General features: G+C 46.5%; 2 protein-coding genes across 4 annotated transcripts in view; one reads left to right on the forward strand and one right to left on the reverse strand.

Moving 5' to 3' along the window:
• Positions 1–22,808, forward strand: part of RPS6KA2 (ribosomal protein S6 kinase A2) — a 251,825-nt gene that overhangs the window by 24,392 nt on the left and 204,625 nt on the right. For 2 of the 3 annotated variants that reach the window (XM_017869540.1, XM_017869539.1), the window contains exon 1: positions 17,429–17,780. The exons of the other annotated variant lie outside the window; for it this stretch is intronic. In XM_017869540.1, the coding sequence (XP_017725029.1) occupies positions 17,682–17,780 (99 nt within the window). In that variant the 5' untranslated portion in view covers positions 17,429–17,681. Of the gene's footprint in view, positions 1–17,428; positions 17,781–22,808 lie in introns of those variants that run through there. 3 annotated transcript variants of the gene reach the window in all.
• Positions 14,217–17,583, reverse strand: LOC108527969 (alpha carbonic anhydrase 8-like). The gene is made up of 3 exons (XM_017869542.1): positions 17,198–17,583; positions 16,297–16,472; positions 14,217–15,795 (listed from the first exon to the last, which is right to left on the reverse strand). Exons 1-2 carry the CDS (start codon positions 17,560–17,562, stop codon positions 16,379–16,381), a joined length of 459 nt encoding a protein of 152 aa, XP_017725031.1. The 5' UTR covers positions 17,563–17,583; the 3' UTR covers positions 14,217–15,795; positions 16,297–16,378.

The raw sequence follows: 22,808 nt of genomic DNA on the forward strand, positions 1-22,808 counted from the left end.
GGGCACTCGCTTTGCACAGACGCAATGTCATGAATGAAAGAAGACTCCAGGCTGACCTTGGCTGGCTCCTCCGTGGCCCAGGACTAATCCTGTAAACTTCAGTGTTGCTGACTGGTTTGTCCAGTCCTAGGCTTGGCTGGTTGTGTTCTCTTTCAGGGCCTCTTGGAAGGTTTGGCTCTCAGGGCAAAGGCTGTGTGGGTCCAGGGGGACTCTCTGCTGCCTGGGTCTAGACTTCCCCTCCCAGCCGCCGCTTCTGTTGGGCAGCCAAGGTGTCAGAGGCTGGCCCATGTGGAACTGATCGAGAGATTCCACGTGATCTGCGAGACTGAAATAGATGCCCTTTGATCAACTGAGATGGGCACTAAGGTTAAGGAAACCAAGCCACCCCCGGGTCATGGGTTCAGTGCTCAGGGACCATGGCAAATTTCCCAATTCCTACAGCTAAATTCCCTAACAATAGGACCTATCAACTCCAATTTACAACCTGACCACTACAACTCTAATTGCACAGAGGACCTGCCCTAGAAGCAAACATTTTGTTCTAACGAGCAACTACAGACCCAGGCCCGCTTTGGCAGCTTTGAGGGGCACGCACAGATTGTCTTTGCCTCCTTTAGTTCACCTTCTGACAATCAAGTTTCTCCAGATGCAGCCAAATGTCCATTGGGAGGCAAAATAATCTGTGGTTAAGTTGAAATGTTGACACATGTAAACCATAATTTGAGTTTGCAAAACTATGGCAAAGTTAATGCTACTGTTTAATTCATACATTTACTTATTTAGAGCTAAAAATGAATTGTTATGTGCCAAAATCTCTGTCAACAACACTGACTATAATGGGCTGGGGCCAGGCTTCCTGGAGCATCCCCCGTCTCCAGGTGGATCCGGAGAAGTGGGGGCACATTCCCATGAGGATGGCAGGGCTGCCTCCTCAAGGTCCTGTAACCCAGCCTAGGAACCAGGACAGACCTCTCAGGAGTGGAGTCTGAGCCAAGGCCTAGGAGAGGGACAGAGGTGAGCAGGTTGAAGGGAGAGGAGGGGAGGTGGAGAGTTTGTGACTGGCAGAAGGAACAGGGTGTACCAGTGCTTAGGGGAAATATATAGAAAGCGGCTGAACAGAAACTCCAACCCAAGTGTTCTGACCCCATTCTCAGTATTATTTTACTTCAACAGGTTCCCCCACACGGTTAGTAATTCAAAAACTAATGTTGTGGCTCTGATTCCAGCTCCATAATTTATCTTATTGGCAGCCTGGTCACCCTTTGCCATTCTTCATATTGAAAGGTAAATACTTGCAGATGCTATTATGCATCTTGTTACATTTTCAAGTCTTTATCAAATAGGAAACTTTAATAGCTAGCTTTAAAGGATGCGTAAGTAGTTTCGTTCATTTTCTAGGTCTGCCATAAGACAGCATTACAAACTGGACAGCTTAAAATAATAGGAACTTGTCCTCCCACAGTTTTGGAGACCAGAACTCCAAAATCAGGGGTGGGCAGTGCCTCACTCCCTCTAAAGGCTGTAGGGAAGAATCTGATTCATGCCTCTTTCCAGCTTCTGGTGTTGCCAGCAATCCTTGGCGTTCCCTAGTTTGGAGATGCCTCACTCCAATCTCTGTTTCCTCCTTCACCAGGCATTCCTCTGTGTGTATGTGTCTCTCCTTATTAGGACACCAGTCATATTAGATTTAGAGCCACCCTAATCCAATTATGACCTCATCTTCACTTGATTTCATTTGCAAAGACCCTATTTCCAAATGAGGTTCACAGGTACTAGGGGTTAGGACTTCAAGGTATCTTCTTGCCAGATGCAAGTAAGCCACAGCACTCGTTATGTTAATGCTACATGGACATCACAAGCCCCTAGGCTGTAATTTCTCTCTCTCTTTTTTTTAAATATGTGTGGGCCCTTATTTAAAATATGTCTAAGCCAAAACACATTTGCAATATACCTTCATGTCTGCCACTTAAGTCAGATCCTTCCCTGAGAAGACCTGGAGGTTTAGCTAAAGCAATTCCTCCTGGAAAATGATGATAGGATTGGAGCCTCAAACTTCCTGAAAAGTTACCAGAATCTCCAGCCAGTTGTTCCCAGAAGGACATGTAATCACAAGAATAACTGGAAGAAGTGATGTCATGGACTGGGGAAGGAGGCACAGTAAATGGGATGCACATTGATTTGAAGAAATGTGGACTTTTCCCTGTGTTGAACTTCAGGATGTACCATTGTGAATATAACATCTGTGCCCTACTAGATAATTCTCTTTCTTTTCGTTTTTGAATAGTACATATTGTATGCTCTTAGCAAACCTAAAAATAGTATTTAGAGTTCCTGACTTATTGCCTCAGTTGCCCAAGGTTAGTGCTAATTACTGGCTTAAAAAGAAGAAAAGGGAAGGAGAGGAGAAGAGACAGAGGGAACCAATTGTCACAAGTTAATTCTCATTCTGCACTTCCATCCTGTGGCACAAAGTACATGTCAAAAAAGCAGTAGTGGCCATCTGGCTGCCAGTTCAGTGACTGCTTTCATTCCTCTATCCATTCAGCAAATATTTGTTCTAAGTAGATTAGCCATCAGTAACAGGTACTGTGTATAGTGGTTTGCCAAGGAGACACAATTCCTGCCCTCACAGGGTTTACAGTCTAATAAAAGCATTAATTAAATGCTCACACACATACACCTAAGTAAGTATTCCCATCTAAGAAATTCCTAGTATCTTGAGAGCATCTACCAGGGCACCTGACTAAGTCTGGGGGTCACAGAGAGCATCCTTGAAGGAGTGACATTGGAGGTCAGAATTTTAGGAGGATTCAGTATTAATCTCGGTAAACAAAAGTGAAGGCAGGCACCACATCATCCAGATGACAGTAGCAAGATATACAATGGCCCAAGACATCTATCGAGATGAAATTTTTTCTAAATAATAATGGATTTGTCAATTTCTCCTTTTGGTTTTGTCATTTTTTGATTAACATATTTTGAAGCTATATTATTTGGTACATGTAAGCTTAGAATTATTGTATCTTCCTGGTGAGTTGAAACTTTCATCAATATATAGTGCTTTTTCTATATCTATGAATGCTTTTTGTATCCTATGTATGGCATTAATATTACTTCTTTTCATTGCTATTTGCATGATGTGTCTATTTCCATTACTTTATTTGAAACTTTTATGTCTCGTTATATATGTTTTCTATAACTACATTTATTGTAAACCTATATGGCACTCTTTGTCTTTTAACTAGAGTTTAGCTCATTGACATTTACTTTATTTTTTTACATATTTTGATTTATTTCTATTTAGATCATATATGGTCTGGGATTTTATTTTGCCTCACTTATAAACTACAAATTAGCCTAATACTAGCTACTGGAAGAATTGGTGGATATTGGAAGATCAGAGATAAAGGACATTTTAATTCAAGGAACAGAAAATGGCTTGAGTATCATATTTGCATAGGACTCCTTTGCCCCCCAGATCCTATGGGGGCCTAGATGGATTCTATGTTTACAGTAAAACTGCATCTCAGTTGAGGAAAGCTGAGCTTGGGGAACCTGGTATTTTGTAACAAGAGGTCAGCAAGCCTGCTTTTGTCTTGGAGGAAGATGTTACCTCATTTCCCAAGGTTGCTCACTGCAAACACAACACTGAGCAATGACCTGGGTTAACAGTGGTCAGTGCCTGACATTCCTCACATACTCAGCAAGAAGGTGCAGCGACGCTCAGGGCCCATGGCGGTGGCCATTCCCAACACTTGGTATTTTTTTACTTATCCTACTTTTTCCAAGTGTGTTTTTTCCTGCTTTCTTAACATTTGAAATTTTTTTCTTGTTCTATACTTTGACCACTATTAGTTTGGCAATTACACATTGGATTTATATTCCTTTAATTGATTGCTTTAGAAACTTTAGCATGTATGCTTAACTTTAGCATGTATGTTTAGCCAATCTATTGAATTTTTGTCTAAAGGTAATCAAGCCTGTTTATCTTCAGAAAAATATGAAAATAAGAAGGTTTTAACTGATCACTGTCAGTTAAGACTTCAATTCCAACTTAAGTCCACAAATTATGCAATACACAAATGATTTACTTTTATGCAGCCCGTGTGTGTCTAGCTTTACCCACACAGTTTCATTGGAAGTAAATTTTCTTTGATTGTTTACTTGGAAATGTCTTTGTTTTGCCCTTGTTTGTGAAAGATTTTTTTTTTTTTTTGTAGGACAGAGAATTCAAGGTTAACGTTATTTTCTCTTAGCACATCGCATATATTATTCCACTCTCTCAGCTTCCAATATTGCTGTTGAGATGGTAGCTGACAGTAATTAACATTCATTTGTAGAAAAGGTGTCTTTTCTTCTGGTTGCTCTGCAGAGCTTTTTTTTTTTTTTTTTTTTTTTTTTTTTTTTTTTTTGGTATTTCAAAGATGTAATATGATGTATTTAGGTATTGTTTTCTTTTCCTTGAATCCTCCTGGGGATTTGGAGGTTTTATAAATATGAAGATTGGTATATTCTATCTACTCTGAAAATTCTGTAGTATTGCCCCACCTCTTTGAATAGTGCTTTTCTATTTTCTTTGTTTCTTCTGTCTCATTCTAATAGTCAGAGGCATGCTGGATTTTTCTTCTTCTATCTTCCATATTTCTTAACCCCCCTTTCATTTTTCCTGTATTTCTTTCTCTCAATTATCATCAGAGCCAACCTTTCTTTTACTAACTCTTTCTTGGACTTTGTCCAAACTGCTGTTTAATCAATCTACTGAATTTTTATTTTTATTTTTTTTTGTGACGGAGTGGCTGGAGTGCAGTGGCATGATCTTGGCTCACTGTAACCACCACCTCCCACGTTCAAGCAGTTCTCCTGCCTCAGTCCTCTGTGTAGCTGGGATTACAGGCGTACACCACTACACTGGTTGATTTTTGTATTTTTAGTAGAGATGGGGTTTCGCCATGTTGGCCAGGCTGGTCTTGAACTCCTGACCTAAAGTGATCCACCCACCTCGGCCTCCCAAAGTGCTGGGATTATAAGCTTGAGCCACCACACCCGGCCCATCTATTGAATTTTTTATTTAAATTATTATAGTTTCAATTTTGAAGTTTTGCTTATTTTTACAAATCTGCTTGGTCATTTTATAATCTCTTGTTTTCTTGCAATGCTTCAACCTTCCTTGTTGTTTTTCAAATGTATTGAACACACATAGTTTATATTATTTATACAAATTCCTAACCTTTGCTATCTGTACAGGTCTGATTTTGGAATTTGTTGTCTCTACTGACTCTTGCCCACAGTTTGTATCTGTGATTATTTAGTGATTTATGTTTGCGAGCTCATGCCCCTTAGAATTTTCCATTTAAACTGTGAGACATGTTTAAAGCATGTTCTTTCTGATTGTACTTACGTTTGCCTCCGCCTGGTCCTCCATGTGCTACCGATCTGGAATCTCTAAAAACTAAAAGTTTGGATTGGAGTTTTTCAGGCCACACTAGGAGTGAGGATTTTGGCTTCCAACTGGCTGAAGTGTGAGCTGCAGAAGTCTGAGAGGGCAGTTTTTACCCCTTGCTCTTTTCCGCACTCCCACCTGAAGAGGCAAGCCTCCTTCACAGTGAGGTTCTTCCAGGGTCACGCCCTCCAGTCTGTTCTATGGGAATGCCGACTCGGATCCGACCCCACACCCTGCTTGGCACCCCGCTGAGCCTCTGGTCTAGATGACAGAGACTCACATTAGCCTGCAGGACAAGCACTGCTCAGAACAGTGCTCGCTCTCACAATATCTCCTTATCCTCATGTTTTGCCTGCGTTTATTCTTCCCTGCTTACTATCGGACCAGCCACACTTCATTAGAAAAGATTTCCCCCTCGTTTTATCGCGCATTCTCGGGTGTTCTGGGAAGGCTCTCTCTGCATACGTGACCCAGCAGGTTGCCGAGAACACGGAAGAGCCGAGCGGAGCCGAGCGGGGAAGGGCGGCGCCGCCTCCCAGCCCCAGCTTCCTCCTGAGCTCCCCTGATGAGGGGAAGGGGAGACGGCACCACAAGGCGCACCTCTCCTGGGGCTGCCACACCTGCTATTCTCAGCTCCCAGTCTGGCTTTTATGTGTTCATCAAGTTCTCATCTCTAGTAGAGGTATTTAGTGCCTGAAATATTATAGGCGTTTATGAAATATTTTTAAACAATGAAAATTTCTTGCTAAAACAAATCTAGCAAAGACTTTATGTTCTCCTTTGTACCCATGCCAGATCTGGAGAAATTTTTCTATGATGAGGGTTTTTTTTTCTTTTTTAAGCTACAGAAATCCTTCCTGCTATAGTTGTAACCTGTTTCCTCTTTCCTGCTAACTCCCTTCCTTTTGAATTCCTCTATAATTTATGTATAGGCTTGGAAAAGTCCTTTATTTCCCGGTTAACCTCTTAGAGCCTCAGCATCTTCGCTGCATAAGGGGGTTCACTGTGTCTGTTTCTTAGATAACCGTGTCACAGAAATAATAATGTAGACCAAAGCTCTTCCTAATTAGCAACCCACTGAAAATAATCCTAGTAATGTCTGTTTACAAACATGCATGTAACACTACGGACAGTTGCTTCTCTAAAGTATTTTAACGTTGGTGTGAGAGAAAGGGGAACCCAAAGGTTTAATACAGCACAGTGAGCAAATTAGAGGATCCCAGGAGAGACCCCAACAGGGCCTGAGGGGTGGAGGGATCTCCGTGTGGCTTCCTGCAGCAATGCTCGGTCTGGAAGATGCTGGAAGGAGACGTGGCCAGTGGGCAGAGGCAGAGCAGGCAGGAAGGACAGCCGTGGCCACTGCGTGAATGATGTCATGGAGACACCACAGTTCATCTTCTCAGGAGTAAGTCAGTGGGGCAGGAGCAGAGGCTGCGCCCTGGGGGAAGGAGAAGAGGCAAACGCAATGTGGAAGAAGGCCTGGCCAGGAAGAACAGTCTGAGGCTTCCAAGCTTCTAAGCTCTGGAGCTATGCATGCCCTGGGGTAACTGAACCAGATTCACTTCCTTTAGCCAGTAATTACTACTTTCTGGCAAGAGCTGAGGAGGGCCCACGCTGTGTTATGGAGGGCAGGGTTGGAAAGAAGGCAAGACGGGGAAAACATGTAGAAGGTACAGTTGACAAATCTCAGTAACTAGACAAGTAGGGAATAAGGACGTGTCAGGAGGTCACGGTAAGCCTTGCCTTCTGGTTTGGGCAGCGAGGCACATGGTCATGCCTTGCATAAGACAATACAGTTTAATAGGGGAGTTTTCAGATAAAAATTCTCATATTTGGGAGTCAACTCTCTTCCCAGCCATTTCATTAATTTTCTGTGTGAAACGCTAGGATGTCTACGAATAACTCTGTAGAGCACCTTACAATTTACAAAGCGCTTCCACATATTGGTTTAACTGCATGAAATTGCTGTTTTCATAGGTGACGACCTAGTGAGAAAAGGGTTGGTGTTTTTTCCTCTTCTTCCTCCTTCTTCATCCTAGAGCAGGCTTTTTCAACCTCACCATCAACATTTTTAAAAACAGACTTTATTTTTTAAGAGCCATTTTAGGTTCGCAAACAAACTGAGCAGAAGGAACAGAGACTACTGACATTTTTGATGGGCGAGTCTTGGTAATGAGCCTGTCCTGTACACTGTAGAGTGTTCAGCAGTGCCCGGCCTCAACCCACGAGATGCTGGTAGCCCCACCCAGCTGTGACAATCAAAAATGTCTCCAACACTGCCACATGTCCCCTGGGACCCATCCTCCACCATCCCAGAACCACTGTTCTAGAGACTCAGAGAATTTCAGCCAAAGTCAGGTCATAGGATCTGAACGGCGGGTAGAAATTTAATTCAAGATATTTTACTTCCCAGTGTACAGTCCATCACGGGCTCCTGCTTACCACAGTCGTTTTTAGATCCGTCTTTCGCCTGTCTCCAGCTACACCTAATTTGCTCTTTAATAAATGGTACACATGCTCAGCTATATGTAATTCGTGTCAAGTACTCTGTTTTTCCATTTCAAGAGCGACGTTGTTCATTTTTTTATCTACTTGGTCACTTTGAGTCTCGTCTTTAATTGCATTTTCATTTCTTGCTTTTATTTCCTTAAGCTTGTCAAATTTGACATTCACTGCTGTCCCCTGGATGGTCCAGTGGCTGGAGGCTACTCACAGCCGAGTCTGCGGCTGGCTGTCTTGCGGGCTGTGCTCCTGACTTCAGCGTTCTTGTGGATTTTGCACACAGCGACTGTGAGCTTGCGCTCCTTGGAACTGTGTCTGAGGGAATTCTTTGAAGCCTGGCTTTAGTGCAGATTCCTCTAGAAAGCATTTGTGATGGTTTCTGCTAGGCACCTGGGGCAACAACAACTCAAGACCACTTTAAATTGTCAGCCGGAGTTGGTGCTGCTGTTTTCACACAGGCGGTGAACCGAGGCCGTGCCCCTGTGCGAAGGCTGGCTATGGCCACAAACTCCCAGGGGATTTCCCATGCTCCTGGCCCCCTGCTTAGCCAGTGTTCAACCACGATTCCTCATCCAGGGGGTTATGGGGCCATCCTCAGCCCGCCCTCAGGCCAAGTGCAGCGCCCTTGCAGGACTCTCACTTTGGGGGATGGGCTCTGTCCTCTGCGACCGCCACGGCTGTGACATGGGGTCTTATGCTGCAAACCTGGACCCACTTTTTGGTTCCTGCCTCTGCTTACTTACCTCATTGACTTGAACAATCCTGACTTGAGATTGAGTCAAAACACACATTTCAATGTCCACCAGTGGGACAAACGCTGCCTTCTCCAGTGAGGATCCTGTCACTTTCCACAGCTTTTCTTCCCACTCTTAGACAACAGACAGCCCACATTGGCTTTAAGTTCTGAGCTCTTGGTTAGTATTTCCGGTCCTCAGGATGGCTCCCTCTCAGAGACCTGCGCAGGCAGCCTGCAGTCCGAGCTTGCTGGCTCTCCTACTCTCCACCTTGTCTATCCCCTTACCACCCTCTCCCCGCACCCCGCACCTGCTCATTGTTCCTCTAGGCTCATTGTTCCTCTTGGGGCCAGAGCCAGGAATGAGAAAGAGGAGGGGAGAGAATGGGCTTCGACTGCTTTCCTCTCTTCCCCAGCCTGACCCTTCTGTCCTGGAGGCCCCTGTTAGCTTCACTCCAGGCAGGGTCTCTGAGGACTTCACATGGCCCCTCCTTGGCCCAGGCCTGGCCTGTAGGAAGCACTCATATGTCCTTGGCCAACAAGCCTTGCACGGACAGGGTTAGCCACCACACAGCCTCTCTGTCCTCCTCACGTTCCCCTCCAGATGGTCCCAGTGGATGCCAGACCTAAGCCACCTGGTCCCAGCATATCAGCACTCCCCAAGGGGCCCCACAAAGTCATCCTGCCTGGGCTGCAACAACGGAGGCGGCACCTCCCCAGCCCTTTGGGTGGTGGAGAGTTAGGGTGATGGAAATGCTGCCAAATTTCCTGCCTCCGTGCTCCCCTCCATCACTCTCCAGGCCATCCTGTGTTCTCAGACACCTGGGCAGTGTCAGGGTTGTGGAACAGCCTCTCAGCATTTTTTAAAATTGGCCTATAGCTATTTGTCCTTGAAATTTTCAAACTTAGTGTATCTCAGAGAGTTGGTAGAAACTTTCCTTTCAAATGATCAATCCTGAAATCCTGTTTGTTCTAAATTTAACCCTGGAGTTCATCCACTTCCCTTCGGCCACACCCTGCCATTCTCCTGGCCTCATTCCCCAATCTGTTTATTCAACAAGGGCAGCAGATATCCATGGAGTGCCTGCTGTGCGCTGGGCTCTGTGTCACAGAAGCCTCTGGGGATGTTAAAGTTCCTGTCCTTTAGGGCCTTATATTGTGATTACTGGAGAAAAGCATTTGAAAGGTAAAGAAGATGAAGGAGAAGGAGGAAGAGGGAGAAGGAGGACGAGGAAGAGGAGGAGGAAGAGGAGGAGGAGAAAAATGTGGAGGAGGAGAAAAGGAAGAAGAGTCACATATTATCCGAAGTTTTGTAAAGAAAATGAGCATGAGGTGTTCTAGAGGGTAGTGTAGAGAGGCCCTGTCTGAGATAGGCTATCCAGAAAGACCTCTGCAGGGAGGTGCTGATTCAAGCTGGAAGTCAAAGCTTGAGAGCCAGCCGGAACAGGGGCCCAGGCAGAGGAAGATGCCAGAACCCAAGGCTGGAGGTGGGATGGCCTTGGCGGTTCCAAGAATGAAGGGAAGGCCAGGCTGGTGGAGCCCAGGAGCAGGGTGGGGCAGGGCGGGATGGACAGTGGGTGGTGAGACCCAGGGTCTTTGTAGCAGTCAGTGTAGGCAGAACGAGGAGTTTGGGTTTTATTATACTTTACTGGCAAGAAAGTAAGAAGCCTGGAAGAGTTATAAGCAGAGAAGTGGAGGATTGGATTTGGATTTGTGTGGAATGGCCATGGACGGCCAAGCTAGCAGGTGACCACCCTGGTCTAGAGTGGGGATGGTGGCTTGTCCTGGAGTGGACACAGAAGATGAGCAGGGTCAGACTTAAGACACCCTTTACCAGACACACCCAGGTCACCCTCCTGGGGTGGATGCAGCCTTCTCCCCAGCGTGGGGATGGTGGCTTGTCCATGAGCGCAGTAGGTGAGCAGGGTCAGACTTGAGACATCCTTCGCCAGACACGCCCAGGCGACGCTGATGGCATCCTCCTGCCAAAGCCTCCCAGGCTCTTCCGCCTCTTCAGGGGTAAACTCCTTGGGGCTCTCTACCATGTGACCCAGCACCCCTCCTTTGCCCTGTCCCCACTCCAACACACCCTCACGCCGCAGCCGAATGGACCTCCTCAGGACCACGCTCTCACTGGCCTTTAGCCTGAGCCTCCCCGACGGAACACCCTCGCCTTTCCATGTGTTTCTGGCTCGCACTTGCTCATCATCACCTGTGAATGTAGCAGTCATCTGCGAGACTAAGGACTCCTGTAGGGCTCTCTCTCCCCTCTAAAGCCCTTCTTGCCTGGGAGTGAACACACCCTGGCTTGTCTGTGCCACGCCAGAGACGGCAATGCCCATCAGGGCAGGAGTCCCTGCTGCGCCCAGCCCCTCAGACCTCAGGCTCAGCACAGCCCACAGCAGCAGGCACGGCAGTTGTGCAGAGGACCTGAGTTGATGAATGACACTGGGCTCCTGCCATGTTTCTTCTCTAACTCATTCATGCCAAGGTGTACGTGGGAGAGAAGTGATTAATAATTAGTGAGTCACAAACAAGAATACAACCAAGTATGCCCCACACAGTCACTTTCACATACTACCATTGGCTCTCCGTTATCACAGGTCTTGTTTAAATTATTATAATTTAAAAATTATGGTCTCATTTTCCTCATGTTTTAAAAAATTGTTCTAGTTAGTTCTTGAATATTAGTTTTTTTCTGTGGGTTTTTAAGGATGTGAGTTATTTGTGGTGTGAAACTATACCAAACAATAACAAAATTTGCAAATGAATGCTGAGTGTAGTGGCTCACACCTGTAACCCCAGCACTTTGGGAGGCTGAGGTGGGCGGATCACTAGAGGTCAGGAATTCCAGACCAGTCGTACATGACAAAACTCCATCTCTACTAAAAATACAAAAATTAGCTGGGCAAGGTGGCTCATGCCTGTAGTCCCAGCTACTCAAGAATCACAGGAGGAGGAGGTTGCAGTGAGCTGAGATCACACCACTGCACTCCAGCCTGGGGGACAGAGTGAGATTCTGCCTCAAAAAACATTTGCAAATGAAATTCCCTTTTTAGAGTTATGTGTTGTTTTCTCATCTCACATAATTTACACGTGTCTTTGTTTTCCATGTTTGCGGTCATGTTGGAATAAAACCTGACAGTTTTGCAAATCGTGGATTTACAGGGAACCGTCTGAGTGAACTGTGTAAAGGCTCAGCGATTGCGATTTCGATTTCGAGGTGGTAAAATGGAGGGGATGAGGAAGTGGGAGGAGTCACTCAGAGGTGGTGCCTGTGGACGCGAGGACTTATCCTGGAAACGTCCGGCCCCAATTCCTTCCCCTCAGCCCGTGGGTCTCCAGCAAATTCTGCTCCCAGCGTTACTGCCCACCTCGGCCTCTTGCTCTCCATCACTGTGGCCACTGCGGTTTGCTCTTCATGAGGACACTGTCCTGCCCCACAAGACTGTCACAGGGGCACCTCCCTGATCTGCTTCCTCTGCTGTGCACCCTGCTGCCGGAACTTTCTCAAATACAAGTGTGTCCCTGTTATCCTCAGCTTCATGCTTCAGTGGCCCCTTTGTTAAGCTGAGAACAAATGTCATTGCCTCCACCTGACCCCACACCCTGAGTCCATGCTCTGGCCACACAGTGTCACTCACCCCAGGGCCTTTGCACAAAATGATCTTTCTTTCTGCTCTCGTCCCCACTTGCCTGGTTTGAAAAACTGTCCTTATGTCCCTCTAGTCCTTCCTCACTCTGCATGGGCCAGCTGCATGTTTGTCTGCCTTAAAGCGTGGCACGTTCCGCTGACTCATAGTATATTTTTGTATCTGATCATTTGTCACCAGCCTGTGATGATCTTGTGAGAGGGCACAGTGCTGAGTACAGAGGAAGACCGTGAAACGCATGATACGCGAATACATTCAAACAAGTAATTCTTCCATCCTAGAATTATAACCGTAATTGTAATTAATCTACAGCACTTTCTACCATAACGTTTTACAAATATTATGACTATTAAATAATCTTTAAGTAACTTTTACAAAAATTTAGATGTAGTAACTAGATTTAAGTCTATGGACTAACCGAGTGAATAATGAGTGCCTTGCTCAGTGTATCAATTAGGATCCTTTGGCTGCAAATGGCAGAAAACTCAGCTCAATGAAAAGATTTGTTATTTTCCACAGAACTAAGCCTCAAAGAGGTTTGGCTGCAGAATTGGTTAATGCAGTAACTCAACAGTGTTATCCAGGATTCAAAATGTTTCCAGTTTTCTGCTGTGCCATGCTTAGCATGACCCCATGGGCCCAGAGCACCCCCGGCTCTGAGCATCCCGTCCTTACACACTGGCCAGAGGTAGAAGAAGAAACTCACTCCTTTACTTTGCCCCAGTTTCCTTTCTTGCTCTGTGGACTTAGGCAATCTGCGCTGAGGTTGTTTTTTTTGTTTTTGGTGTTTTTGAGATGGGCTCTCACTCTGTTACCCAGGCTGGAGTGCAGTGGCACGATCTCAGCTCACTGCCATCTCTGCCTCCCAGGCTCAAGTGATCCTCCCACTTCACCCTCTGAAGTAGCCGGGACCACAGGCACGCACCACCACATCCAACTGATTTTTGTAGTTGTTAGTAGAGAAAACATGGGTTTCGCCATATTGCCCAGGCTGGCCTTGAACTCCTGGGCTCAAGTGATCTGCCCATCTCGGCCTCCCGAAGTGCTGGGATTACAGGTATGAGCCCCCGCGCCCGGCCCCGAGGTATTTCATACCCGTATTGGGTCCACGTTGTCCTCTGGTCTCCCAGCACCGCTGTGTGCCTCTGCTGCTACCCGACCCTGTTCCTGAGTTGCACTGTCCGACTCTGCTCTATCCTCCCTCACTAAGCTCTGGCTGCCAGTATACATTTCCTCTGGGTTAAGTTCCTTCTTGGTCTCCTGGTCTTTGTGTCTCTCTTCTGGCCTTCCTCCTCTGTGTTGTTGCTGTTGATTTCTGTATGTCCTTCCTCATTCATTCTTTTTATTTTCTCCATCTTTGTTGAGGTATAATTGATAAAGAAAAAAAATTTTTTTTTTTTGAGATGGAGTTTAGCTCTTGTTGCCCAGGCTGGAGTACAACATGGTATGATCTCCACTGACTGCAACTCCGCCTCCCGGGTTCAAGGGATTCTCCTGCCTTAGCCTCCCGAGTAGCTGGGATTACAGGCATGTGCCACCACACCCGGCTAATTTTGTATTTTTAGTAGAGATGGGGTTTCTCCATGTTGGTCAGGCTGGTCTTGAACTCCTGACCTCAGGTGATCTGCCCGCCTCGGCCTCCCAAAGTGCTGGGATGATAGGCGTGAACTACCCTGTGCAGCCAAAAGTTGCATAATTTAAGGGACACCCTATCATGTTTGCTGTAGGTATACCTTGTGCAAGGATTCCCACAATCAAGCTAATGGACACACCCGTTGCCTTACATAGCTACCCGCGGGCAACACAGATGGGCTTGGAGGATATCATACTAAGTGGAATAAGCCAGACATGGGAAGACGAATGTCCACGATCTCACTTACCTGTGGAGTTTAAAAGCTCCCCACATTGTTTCCATTTATTTTAAAGATATATAAAGTTTCACTTGAAGTGCAATTTAGCATTTTATTGAAAATATATTATGAGAATAAAAGAGAGTTTTAGAAACTTGAAACTTCCAGCAGCCTGTAGGGCTGTTTGGAGACGAACAGACATTTGTGGTACTTGACTAATTGGAAGCTCTTGGGTGTCACTCTTAAGACACTCCTGTGGGGTGCCCCGAGAATGTGGCATCTTCCCATATGCAGACAGCACATCAGCCTTACCCACAAAGATACCTGTGTAGCCCGGAAGAGATGGTAAATCTTGTCATAGTCCCCTGACTGTGCCCTGTTACTCCTCAGCCTGGGACTCCTGCCTCCTCTTGTCTGTCCAGGAAACTTATTCCCTCATCTTCTTACCCTCAGGGGTTCAGAGCAAAGACCATCTCCTCCTTGACTTCGCCAATTAGTATTGGCTTCTCATTCATCTCTTACACATTTCTTCACTTTACATAAAAATGGCATCAGCTTTGTCTGTTCACTCGCCTTCTCTTCCATAAGACTGTGAACTTCTTGAGATATTGTAATCACTTCGTGTCACAAATGACCACCACAGTGCCAGATGTTAGTAGGTGCTCGATAATCACTTGTGGAATTGCACTGACCATGCATCAGCTAATCTGGTACTCATAGAAGTAGCAGTCACCATGGAATTCAGTCTCAAACTGACTGTGCTTGAGTCAGAGAAAATGTGAGATACTCAGAGGTCTACCAAGCTCTTTATCTGCTCTTCAGTCCTTTCCCATTCCATCATCTGGGCAAGAGCCTTTATCAAGTTCACTTTCTTTTCTGGTATTTGGTGAGGATAGTTTGGATTTAGGTTACAATGCGTCTTGATATTATACCTACCCTAGATTTAGTGGTTTTGGAGGATTTCATTACATAGGCACATGAAGTAGTGTTCTGTGATCACCAGAGATTTTGATATACCTGTATTTTAACAGGAGAAAAACAAAGGCAAACATATTTATTGTTGTAGCAATGAATTCCGTGGTTGAAATCTGAACGATTTTTCCCCCAAGTTCAACAGAGCAGTTTTGTTGCCTTCAAATTTGGGGAACTCATGAATGTCCCATGAAATATTTCCTTTCCAATTTTGTCAGATCACGTCGAAATACTATTGTCGGTACACACAAGCCTTGACTTAGGCCTGCCTCTGGGCTTTTGTCCTGAACAGGATGCCCGCGAGTTGGTATAGCTGGCATTCTGCACCCCTGTCTCTGGCCAGTATTACTGGCTCCCCTTCCGAGGGAAGCATGGTTGGGTTGGCCCTCCCTCATCCCCGGAGTCTGTGTCCACTTGGAGGTCCATCTACCGCTTCCCGTGCTCAGTACAGTATCTTTGTGTTTGCCTAGAGCCAGGATGCCTAAGGGTCCCAGCAGGGATACAGGGCACTCAGAGGCTACCCTCCCAGCAGAACCTTAAAAGAAGCGGAAAAGCAGTTTTCATGGGTACTTAATTGGCGCACCGTCTTGAAAAGCAGCAAAAAGGGGTGTTTGGTGTTCGGTGTCCTTGTGGGGTCCTGCACTTCTGTTTTTAAAGAAAAATAGTTATTATAAATCCTTTAATACATAATATGAAAATCAATTGCACTATTTAAATTCACAAAGCACTCCCATATCCGTGATCTTGCATAAGCCTCTTGCTATCCAGTAAGGGAGATAAGGCAGGTTTCACTCATATTTTCCTCTTAGAGATGAGTCGTGGAAACAACGTGCAACGGCACCCAAGTTCACCAAGCAAGGAAGGGACAGCGCCAGAGTCCTGATGCTAAACTCCTGGCTTCCACTCCGGAGCAGCACCGCTCAACGCGGGTCTCCAGGAAACCCAGAGAGCCTATCTGACCTCACCTCAGCCTGGATGCAGCATGAGCTTAAAGCTCTTATTTAAGGACATTCTGACCTCTACCCACCTTAGCCAAAATAGCCTATCACAAGTATTAACGTAACATCTGAGTAGTCCAAGGAACAAAACAGCGCGAGGATTTTGCAGTTCGCACTGCAAAAGAGCAAGCAAGACTTGTCAACTCACCACCGCAGTCGTTTCTGGTCTTTGCAGGTGGTGATGATGCTATGTAAATGGGCTCGGTTTCTCCCTGTTTTTAAACACAAACTCAACACGTGCACAAGAGGAAAACAGAGCACCCAGGCTGCACCGGGTCGTAAGCCCGCAGATCCCGGCCCTCCTGCAGCCCTTGGTGAGCATTTCTAGGAAAAAAAAAGAAAAAAAAGTGTTTCCCTTTAAGGCAGATCCTGAGCGGCGCTGCCGCCAGCGGCGGGCCTGAGGGCCTTGCTCTAGACCCAGGTCACCCCGCCCCGGGTATTCCCAGCGCCGGCCCTGATAAGCCATCTGTGTAGACGTTTCCTAGAATGGGGCCGGCTGCGGAGGGCGGATGCATCTTTGTTCTGCAGCCGCGGGAGGGAGGCGCCCTGCGGGCTGCCTGAGCCCCCGCCCTCCGGCGTCTTTGTTGGCTCCGGCAGAGGCAAGGCGCCGGTCCCGCGGCGGGCGGCTCTGGGCCGGGCTGCAGGATCCGCTGGCAGGCAGGGGTGCCTCGCTCGCTGTGCCGCTGCGGTTTTGCCTGGGTTTTCTAGAAGCATTTGCTGATCAACAATTAAAGTTTGGTTCAGCAGAAAAAAACATGATGACAAAGTGTGCATAGGGATGTTTTAAGGAAGGAAAACATAATGACGGCCCCAAGGTGGAAGAAAGAGCAGCCGGGCCGAAGTTGCGTGACAGGAACGCCCGCGACTGCGTGGCTCCTGAGCAGCTACACAGCCCGCCCGAGCCGGGAGCTGTCCCGGGTCGGTGCTCATTAGGCATGCGGCAGTCGCGGGCGCTGATTGGCGGGGCCGTGGGTGGACCCGCGTGGGGGCGGGGCTGCACGGAGCTGGTACTCGTAGGAAGGAGTAGAAAGAGGAGGAGGGATGAGCACCTGGAGCCGCAGGGCGACGCTGATGATTGGAGGTATCGGCGGAGGCGGGGCTCTCCTGGGCGGGGCGGTAGGCGCTCATTGGCAGTGTTGGTGGTGGGCGGGAACGGGCGGGGCGGTGAGCGCTGATTGGCGGTAGTGGCGGGGCGGGGCGAAGGAGGAGGAGGTGTGCATTCCGGGGCACGAAGCGGAGGGCGCTGATTGGCGGTAGTGGCGGTGGGCGTGGTGTAGGCGTGGCGCGTGGCCGGCGCTGGTACTCGCAGGGGAGGCGAAGAAGGAGGCGGAGGGAGCGCCTGGGGCCCCGGCCGCGGTGGCCGGCGCGGCCTGCCCTTTGTGACCGCAGCCCGCGCCACACGCCCCACGCCCATGGCCGTCGCGCCGGGTTCCCCGGCCACGCGTGCCCACCCGCAGACCTGAGCCCCGCGCCTGGGATGCCAGGGATGCGCGTCCCCCGGCCCTGCGGCTGCTCCGGGCTGGGCGCGGGGCGATGGACCTGAGCATGAAGAAGTTCGCCGTGCGCAGGTTCTTCTCCGTGTACCTGCGCAGGAAGTCGCGCTCCAAGAGCTCCAGCCTGAGCCGGCTCGAGGTAATGCGGCCGCCCTCGGGGCGCGCAGGTGCCAGGCGCCAAGCGGGCTGTGGCCGCCAGAGCCCGCCTCGCCACCTCTGGGTGGACCCCGAGACCCGTCAGGGAGTCAAGTTACTGGAAAGCTGGTCCGGTTCCGAAAATCGAACCAAAGGGCTCCCAACGTTATCGCTCGGACTCCGTAGTAATTGGGCGGTCCGTGGGTCCTTGCGGGGGCCAACTCCACCCCCACTGCATTTCCAGCTCGTTTATCCGCCGCTGGCTGCACGGGGTGTGGGGTGGTCCCCTGTGGGCCACGGGTGACCCGGGTGAGGAGGGACTTTCTCTGCAGCTGGACAGCCGCGTGGCGCGAAGCGCTCCGCAGGGGTCCCTCAGAGTACCGAGTGGAGAAGCCCCCCAGCTCCGCCCTCTGAGGCGCTGATCAGGTGCTGTCAGCCGTGCCCAGCTGGCAGGTTCCACCTTATCTTGTAGCTCATTCGTGCATTTGAAGTCAGTGTAGAATTCACAGAACGGGGAAGAACGGGCAGCAGCACGATCTACTTAGGCGTCTAAAACGGCGCTCAGGAGTAAAGCGCCTGATGCAATATCCTCACAGCGCCGGGGTTGATACAGATTCGTTCTGAAAACCCAGAGTACTCCCAAAGCCCTGTCCTTTCTACCTGTCCCGCATCTTGGCATCTTAGGGTTTCCTTTTGGACGGTTCTCTTGTGGTGTTTTTTATTTCGACCATCAAATCTTATTCTCTTAATCTCAGTGTGCAAATCACATTGTTGAATCTATAGATGACAAAACAGTGAAACGTGTTTAAGTGAAAAAGAGACATGGTGATGGGGAGACTGAGGCTGGGACCCAAAGATTTTGCCTGACACTGTCCCGCCTTTGCCTCAAGGCTGGCACCTATGCGGTTTTGGTTGGTTGGTTTCAACTGGAACAATCTCAGATGTTTCGTCTTGGTGTTCTTTGTCCCAGCTGCCATGATATTAGACACAGGCATGGGTTCTGTAACAACTGAGAGACCTCTAAGCAGAGTTCAGGAATAGACATAAAAAGTAGAAGAGAATTACTTGTTTACAAAGTTTCTCTTATGGCATCCCTAAATCAGAATTGAAGTACTAGATAGGATCAGTGTGGCCGCTTCCTAAGGGTAAAACATATCTTTCAAACAAGACTGTTAATCCAGTACTGGAGGAGGGCTTGCTTTAAGTCTAATATTGAGAGAAATTAAGCACACCTTCAGTGAGACAAATCATTTTGCTGGGACACAGGCACTTAAAAAATCTAAAGTTGACAAGATCAGAAACTCAGAATAGTATTTATCTTTATCTGGATACATGTTTTTATTTCCTGTTTCATCACAATGCCAAGTTTATTAGACAACTCCTTATCTCCTTCCGTTTATTGTCTCTGTCAAGAAGAGGCACACGTGTGAGCAAACTCCAGGCATTGTTTATGAAGAGCAGCTAGACACTGGCTGACCAGTGGGAGTTCAGGAATCTGCCTGATTCTGGATACACACACCTCTGGTATTAGGGTTCTGCAAGGAGGGCCAGGCTGCAGAAGTGCCTCCAAAAAGAATACAGTGGGAAACAAGGTAGGGGTGGGAATAGGAAATGAGGTTTTTTTGATGTACAAATAAAATTTCTAGAAGTCATACATAAACCATCAGCGACATAGGAGGTCAAATGGGCTGAAAATAAATGTAGTCTAACAGCAAGTAGTCAATTAGCGCTTTCTATGTGCCAGATCCGGTAGGAGGTGCTGGAGGTCTCATTAAGCTAGTCAATAATGTCCAGTCGCAGTGGCTCATGCCTGTAATCCCAGCCCTTTGGGAACCTGAGGCAGGCAGATCACAAGGTCAGGAGATCGAGACCATTCTGGCCAACATGGTGAAACCCTGTCTCTACTAAAAATACAAAAATTAGCTGGGCATGATGGCGTGTGCCTGTAATTCCAGCTCCTCAGGAGGCTGAGGCAGGAGAATCATTTGAACCAGGGAGTCAGAGGTCGCAGTGAGCCGAGATCGCGCCACTGCACTCCAGCCTGGCCACAGAGCAAGACTCGTCTCAAAAAAAAAAAAAGATGGTCAGTACTAATACAATGCTCTCCTCTTTACAAATGCATTCCCTGGCTTTCTATTAGTTGATGCTTGTGAAAATCGGGGTAGTGTATGTTACTATCCTTATTCTATTGCTATGGGGATAAAACCGTGAGAGTTTGAGAGTCTTGTTGAAAGCTTTCCAAGGAAATTCTGCAAGTGTTTATGGAGGACCAGGTCTGGGGCTGGTCTTTTTCTGGGTACTGTGTCCAAAAAGACACAAGACATAGAAGTCCTGGCCTCAGAGCACTTCCGCCCAGTGAGGATTCTCACAAGCAGCTGACTTTGTGTCCCGTCCAGTGAGTTCCTCTTCTGCTCCCTACCCATACTTGAGAAGGCCAAGAAGCACTCATCAAAAAATGTACAACTGAGCAGGGGAGGTCTGTCAATGGATTGAGGTTGAGAAATAGGACACAAAGTACTGAACACAGGTGTGTATTTCCTCTGTTTGGATGAATGAGAAAGATAACTCATTTTATAATAGGAAACATTTTAAAATTATTTCTGTGAAATTTATGTTTTGAAATATACAGAGACTTTGAAAATTTTTGTTATTTGAAATTCAAAGTCTAGTGACATAAATAGGAAATTAACATAGTTACTTTAAGTTGAAAACAGTATTTTCATTTAAAAGGCTTTCAGGGAGAGACTCAGTCCTAATGTTTTCATTCTCGATTTTATTTATTTTCATTTTAATTTTTTTAATAATGAGAAATTTCTAAAGTTCCTTCTTTTTTCCCTCTCTTTTACATTTATGCTTGGCAAAACTTCTCTGAACATACTTGATTTAAAAATAAATTTTACATCTATAACCCAACATTTGCTAAACCCTAAGTGACAGAGAAGCCAGGTTACTTAATCATATTTGGAAACAGCTTATGAATTACAGATTAAAATGAAATCTAATGAAATATTTTTGTCCTCTATCATCATAGAACCAAGTGAGATGGCCAAGTTGTTGGCTCTGGCAACTATAACTTTGGGGGTTTGTAGAGGAAAACTGGGTATCTTGCATAGAATTCCATGGATGTGCCCCAGAAAGATGTCAGGTCTCCGTGACTACAAGACCCTCACCCCCCAGAGAGCTCTGCTTTCAGGGCATTGACAGTATTGCCTAAGAACCACGACACATTGCTGGGCAAAGTAACCTGCATCTCATTCAACGGTCCATTTCATAGATGAGGAAAGGAGACACTGGCCCATTTGCTGAGCTGGAGTTACCGTCACCCGGCTGGGATAGGATACCCTCTCAGTGTCTGGCCTATGAGTTGTGCACTTATCTACAAAATATGTTACCCGTGCCAGTTGCCTACTGAGCTAAGGTGGCTTTGAGAGCAAGGAAATGCACCGCCCTCACCGTCCTAACTTAGCAGAACCAATAGATCCATGGAGCTGAAAGGAATCTTCTCCCCACTCAACCTTTCCACATGCCAGTAGAGCCTTAGAAGATGGAATGTGCAACCTCCAAAGCTTAGTTTATATTTCTTCCAAGAGGGAATGTACATTTTAAACTAATTAAAAGTGATATTATTAACCCAAGATAAGACTTCCACCAATTTGCTAAAGGTATCAATATACAAAGTCATTTCATTTAGGGGGCAGTTATTCATTTGGAGTTACCAAAGCCAGAGGGTTCTCTTTGGTGACCTATTATTTGAGCTATTTCAGCTGTAACTGGCGTTTCTCCTGAAAGGCAATGGGGAGTGAATGAGGAAGACAAAATGCGAGGCTTTACCTGGGATATTGCTAGTGATGAACTGCTGAATGGAAGGAGAATTTCGTTTTATTTATCTATTTGCTCAATTGTTCATACACTCAAAAGATTGAAGCACATACTGTGTGCATTGTGCTAAGCAACTGGGAAATAAAAATAGGATCCCTGCCCTCAGTGAGCTTAATGTCTAGCAATAGAAGCAAACAAGTCAAAAGAAGCTTGCTATTAGGGTGTAAGTGCTGTGAAATTATTGGCAGCTTTGGATTTAAATGGCCTGATTAGATCAGTTGTCAACTTTTTTCTATTTCTGGTGGTCACAGATCATCAGAATTTATCTATGTGTACATATAAAGACGTTTTAATTGCTCATTCCTTTTAAGGAAACCATGGTATCCTAATAAAGGAAGTGTGAAGGGACTCTTAGCAAGCATCAGGAACAATATTGACTCCAGTCATGGATAAAAAGAAAGTTTCCTGGAAAGTTTACCACTAAGGCTTATTCTTGGTGCTTGATACGTGAGCTCTTCTTCTAGATCTTGGGTGGTTTCCAAGAAAATCATTTCTAATTAAGATAATTTTCAGGTACTCCCAATAAATGCTCCCCCCAAAATTATGTTTATCCTAATTTTATTGGATTTTCTGACAGCCAAAAAAACCCACAATAAATAGTCCATATTAGTGAATACTGAATTTGTTCATCTTTTTGCTCATTTATATACTTTATTTTAAAGACATTAAGCTTAATTCCTTATTTGTGGTCACAATTTCTATGATATGCCTTATGCTTGGAATTTCATTACATACTTTATTTCTTTACATTCAAGAAAAATCCCCAAAGTATTGTTGGTTTTTTAAGCTATGTGAAAAGACAACTAACCGAAGTGAGATTTTGCCCCTTTTGCTTTGCCTGTCCTTTTCCGTAAGCCCCTGTGCTGACTGTCTTTGACCACACCCAGCACAGCAAAGACTGTTCAGACTATTTTTCATGTGTTCAGAAGGATGAAGCGGAAGCACACTAAATAAAAAAGGAACATATGTTCATATCCTCTGACTTACCATTTACCTGAGATTTCGTTCTGTTTCTCACATGTGGGGCGAATAGTTTCTCAGAAGTAGCAATTTAATAGTGGGTGGGAGAAGTATGAACTCTCAGTGGCAGCTTCCAGGGCTACTGGCCATGAAGGGAAAGGGGAGGAAAGAGGCTTAGGGGCTGTAGCTTCAG

Source organism: Rhinopithecus bieti, unplaced genomic scaffold (genome assembly GCF_001698545.2).
Source record: "Rhinopithecus bieti isolate Rb0 unplaced genomic scaffold, ASM169854v2 scaffold_3948, whole genome shotgun sequence".
Lineage (NCBI taxonomy): Eukaryota > Metazoa > Chordata > Mammalia > Primates > Cercopithecidae > Rhinopithecus > Rhinopithecus bieti.

Bases quoted from the DNA above. Each gene is read 5' to 3' on its own strand.
- LOC108527969 (XM_017869542.1), bottom strand. From the start codon at position 17,562: ATGGGCGTGGGGCGTGTGGCGCGGGCTGCGGTCACAAAGGGCAGGCCG. The intron at 16,473-17,197 runs GTGCTCATCCCT...TTTTTTTCCTAG, and splicing joins GCGTCGCCCTGCGGCTCCAG to AAATGCTCACCAAGGGCTGC.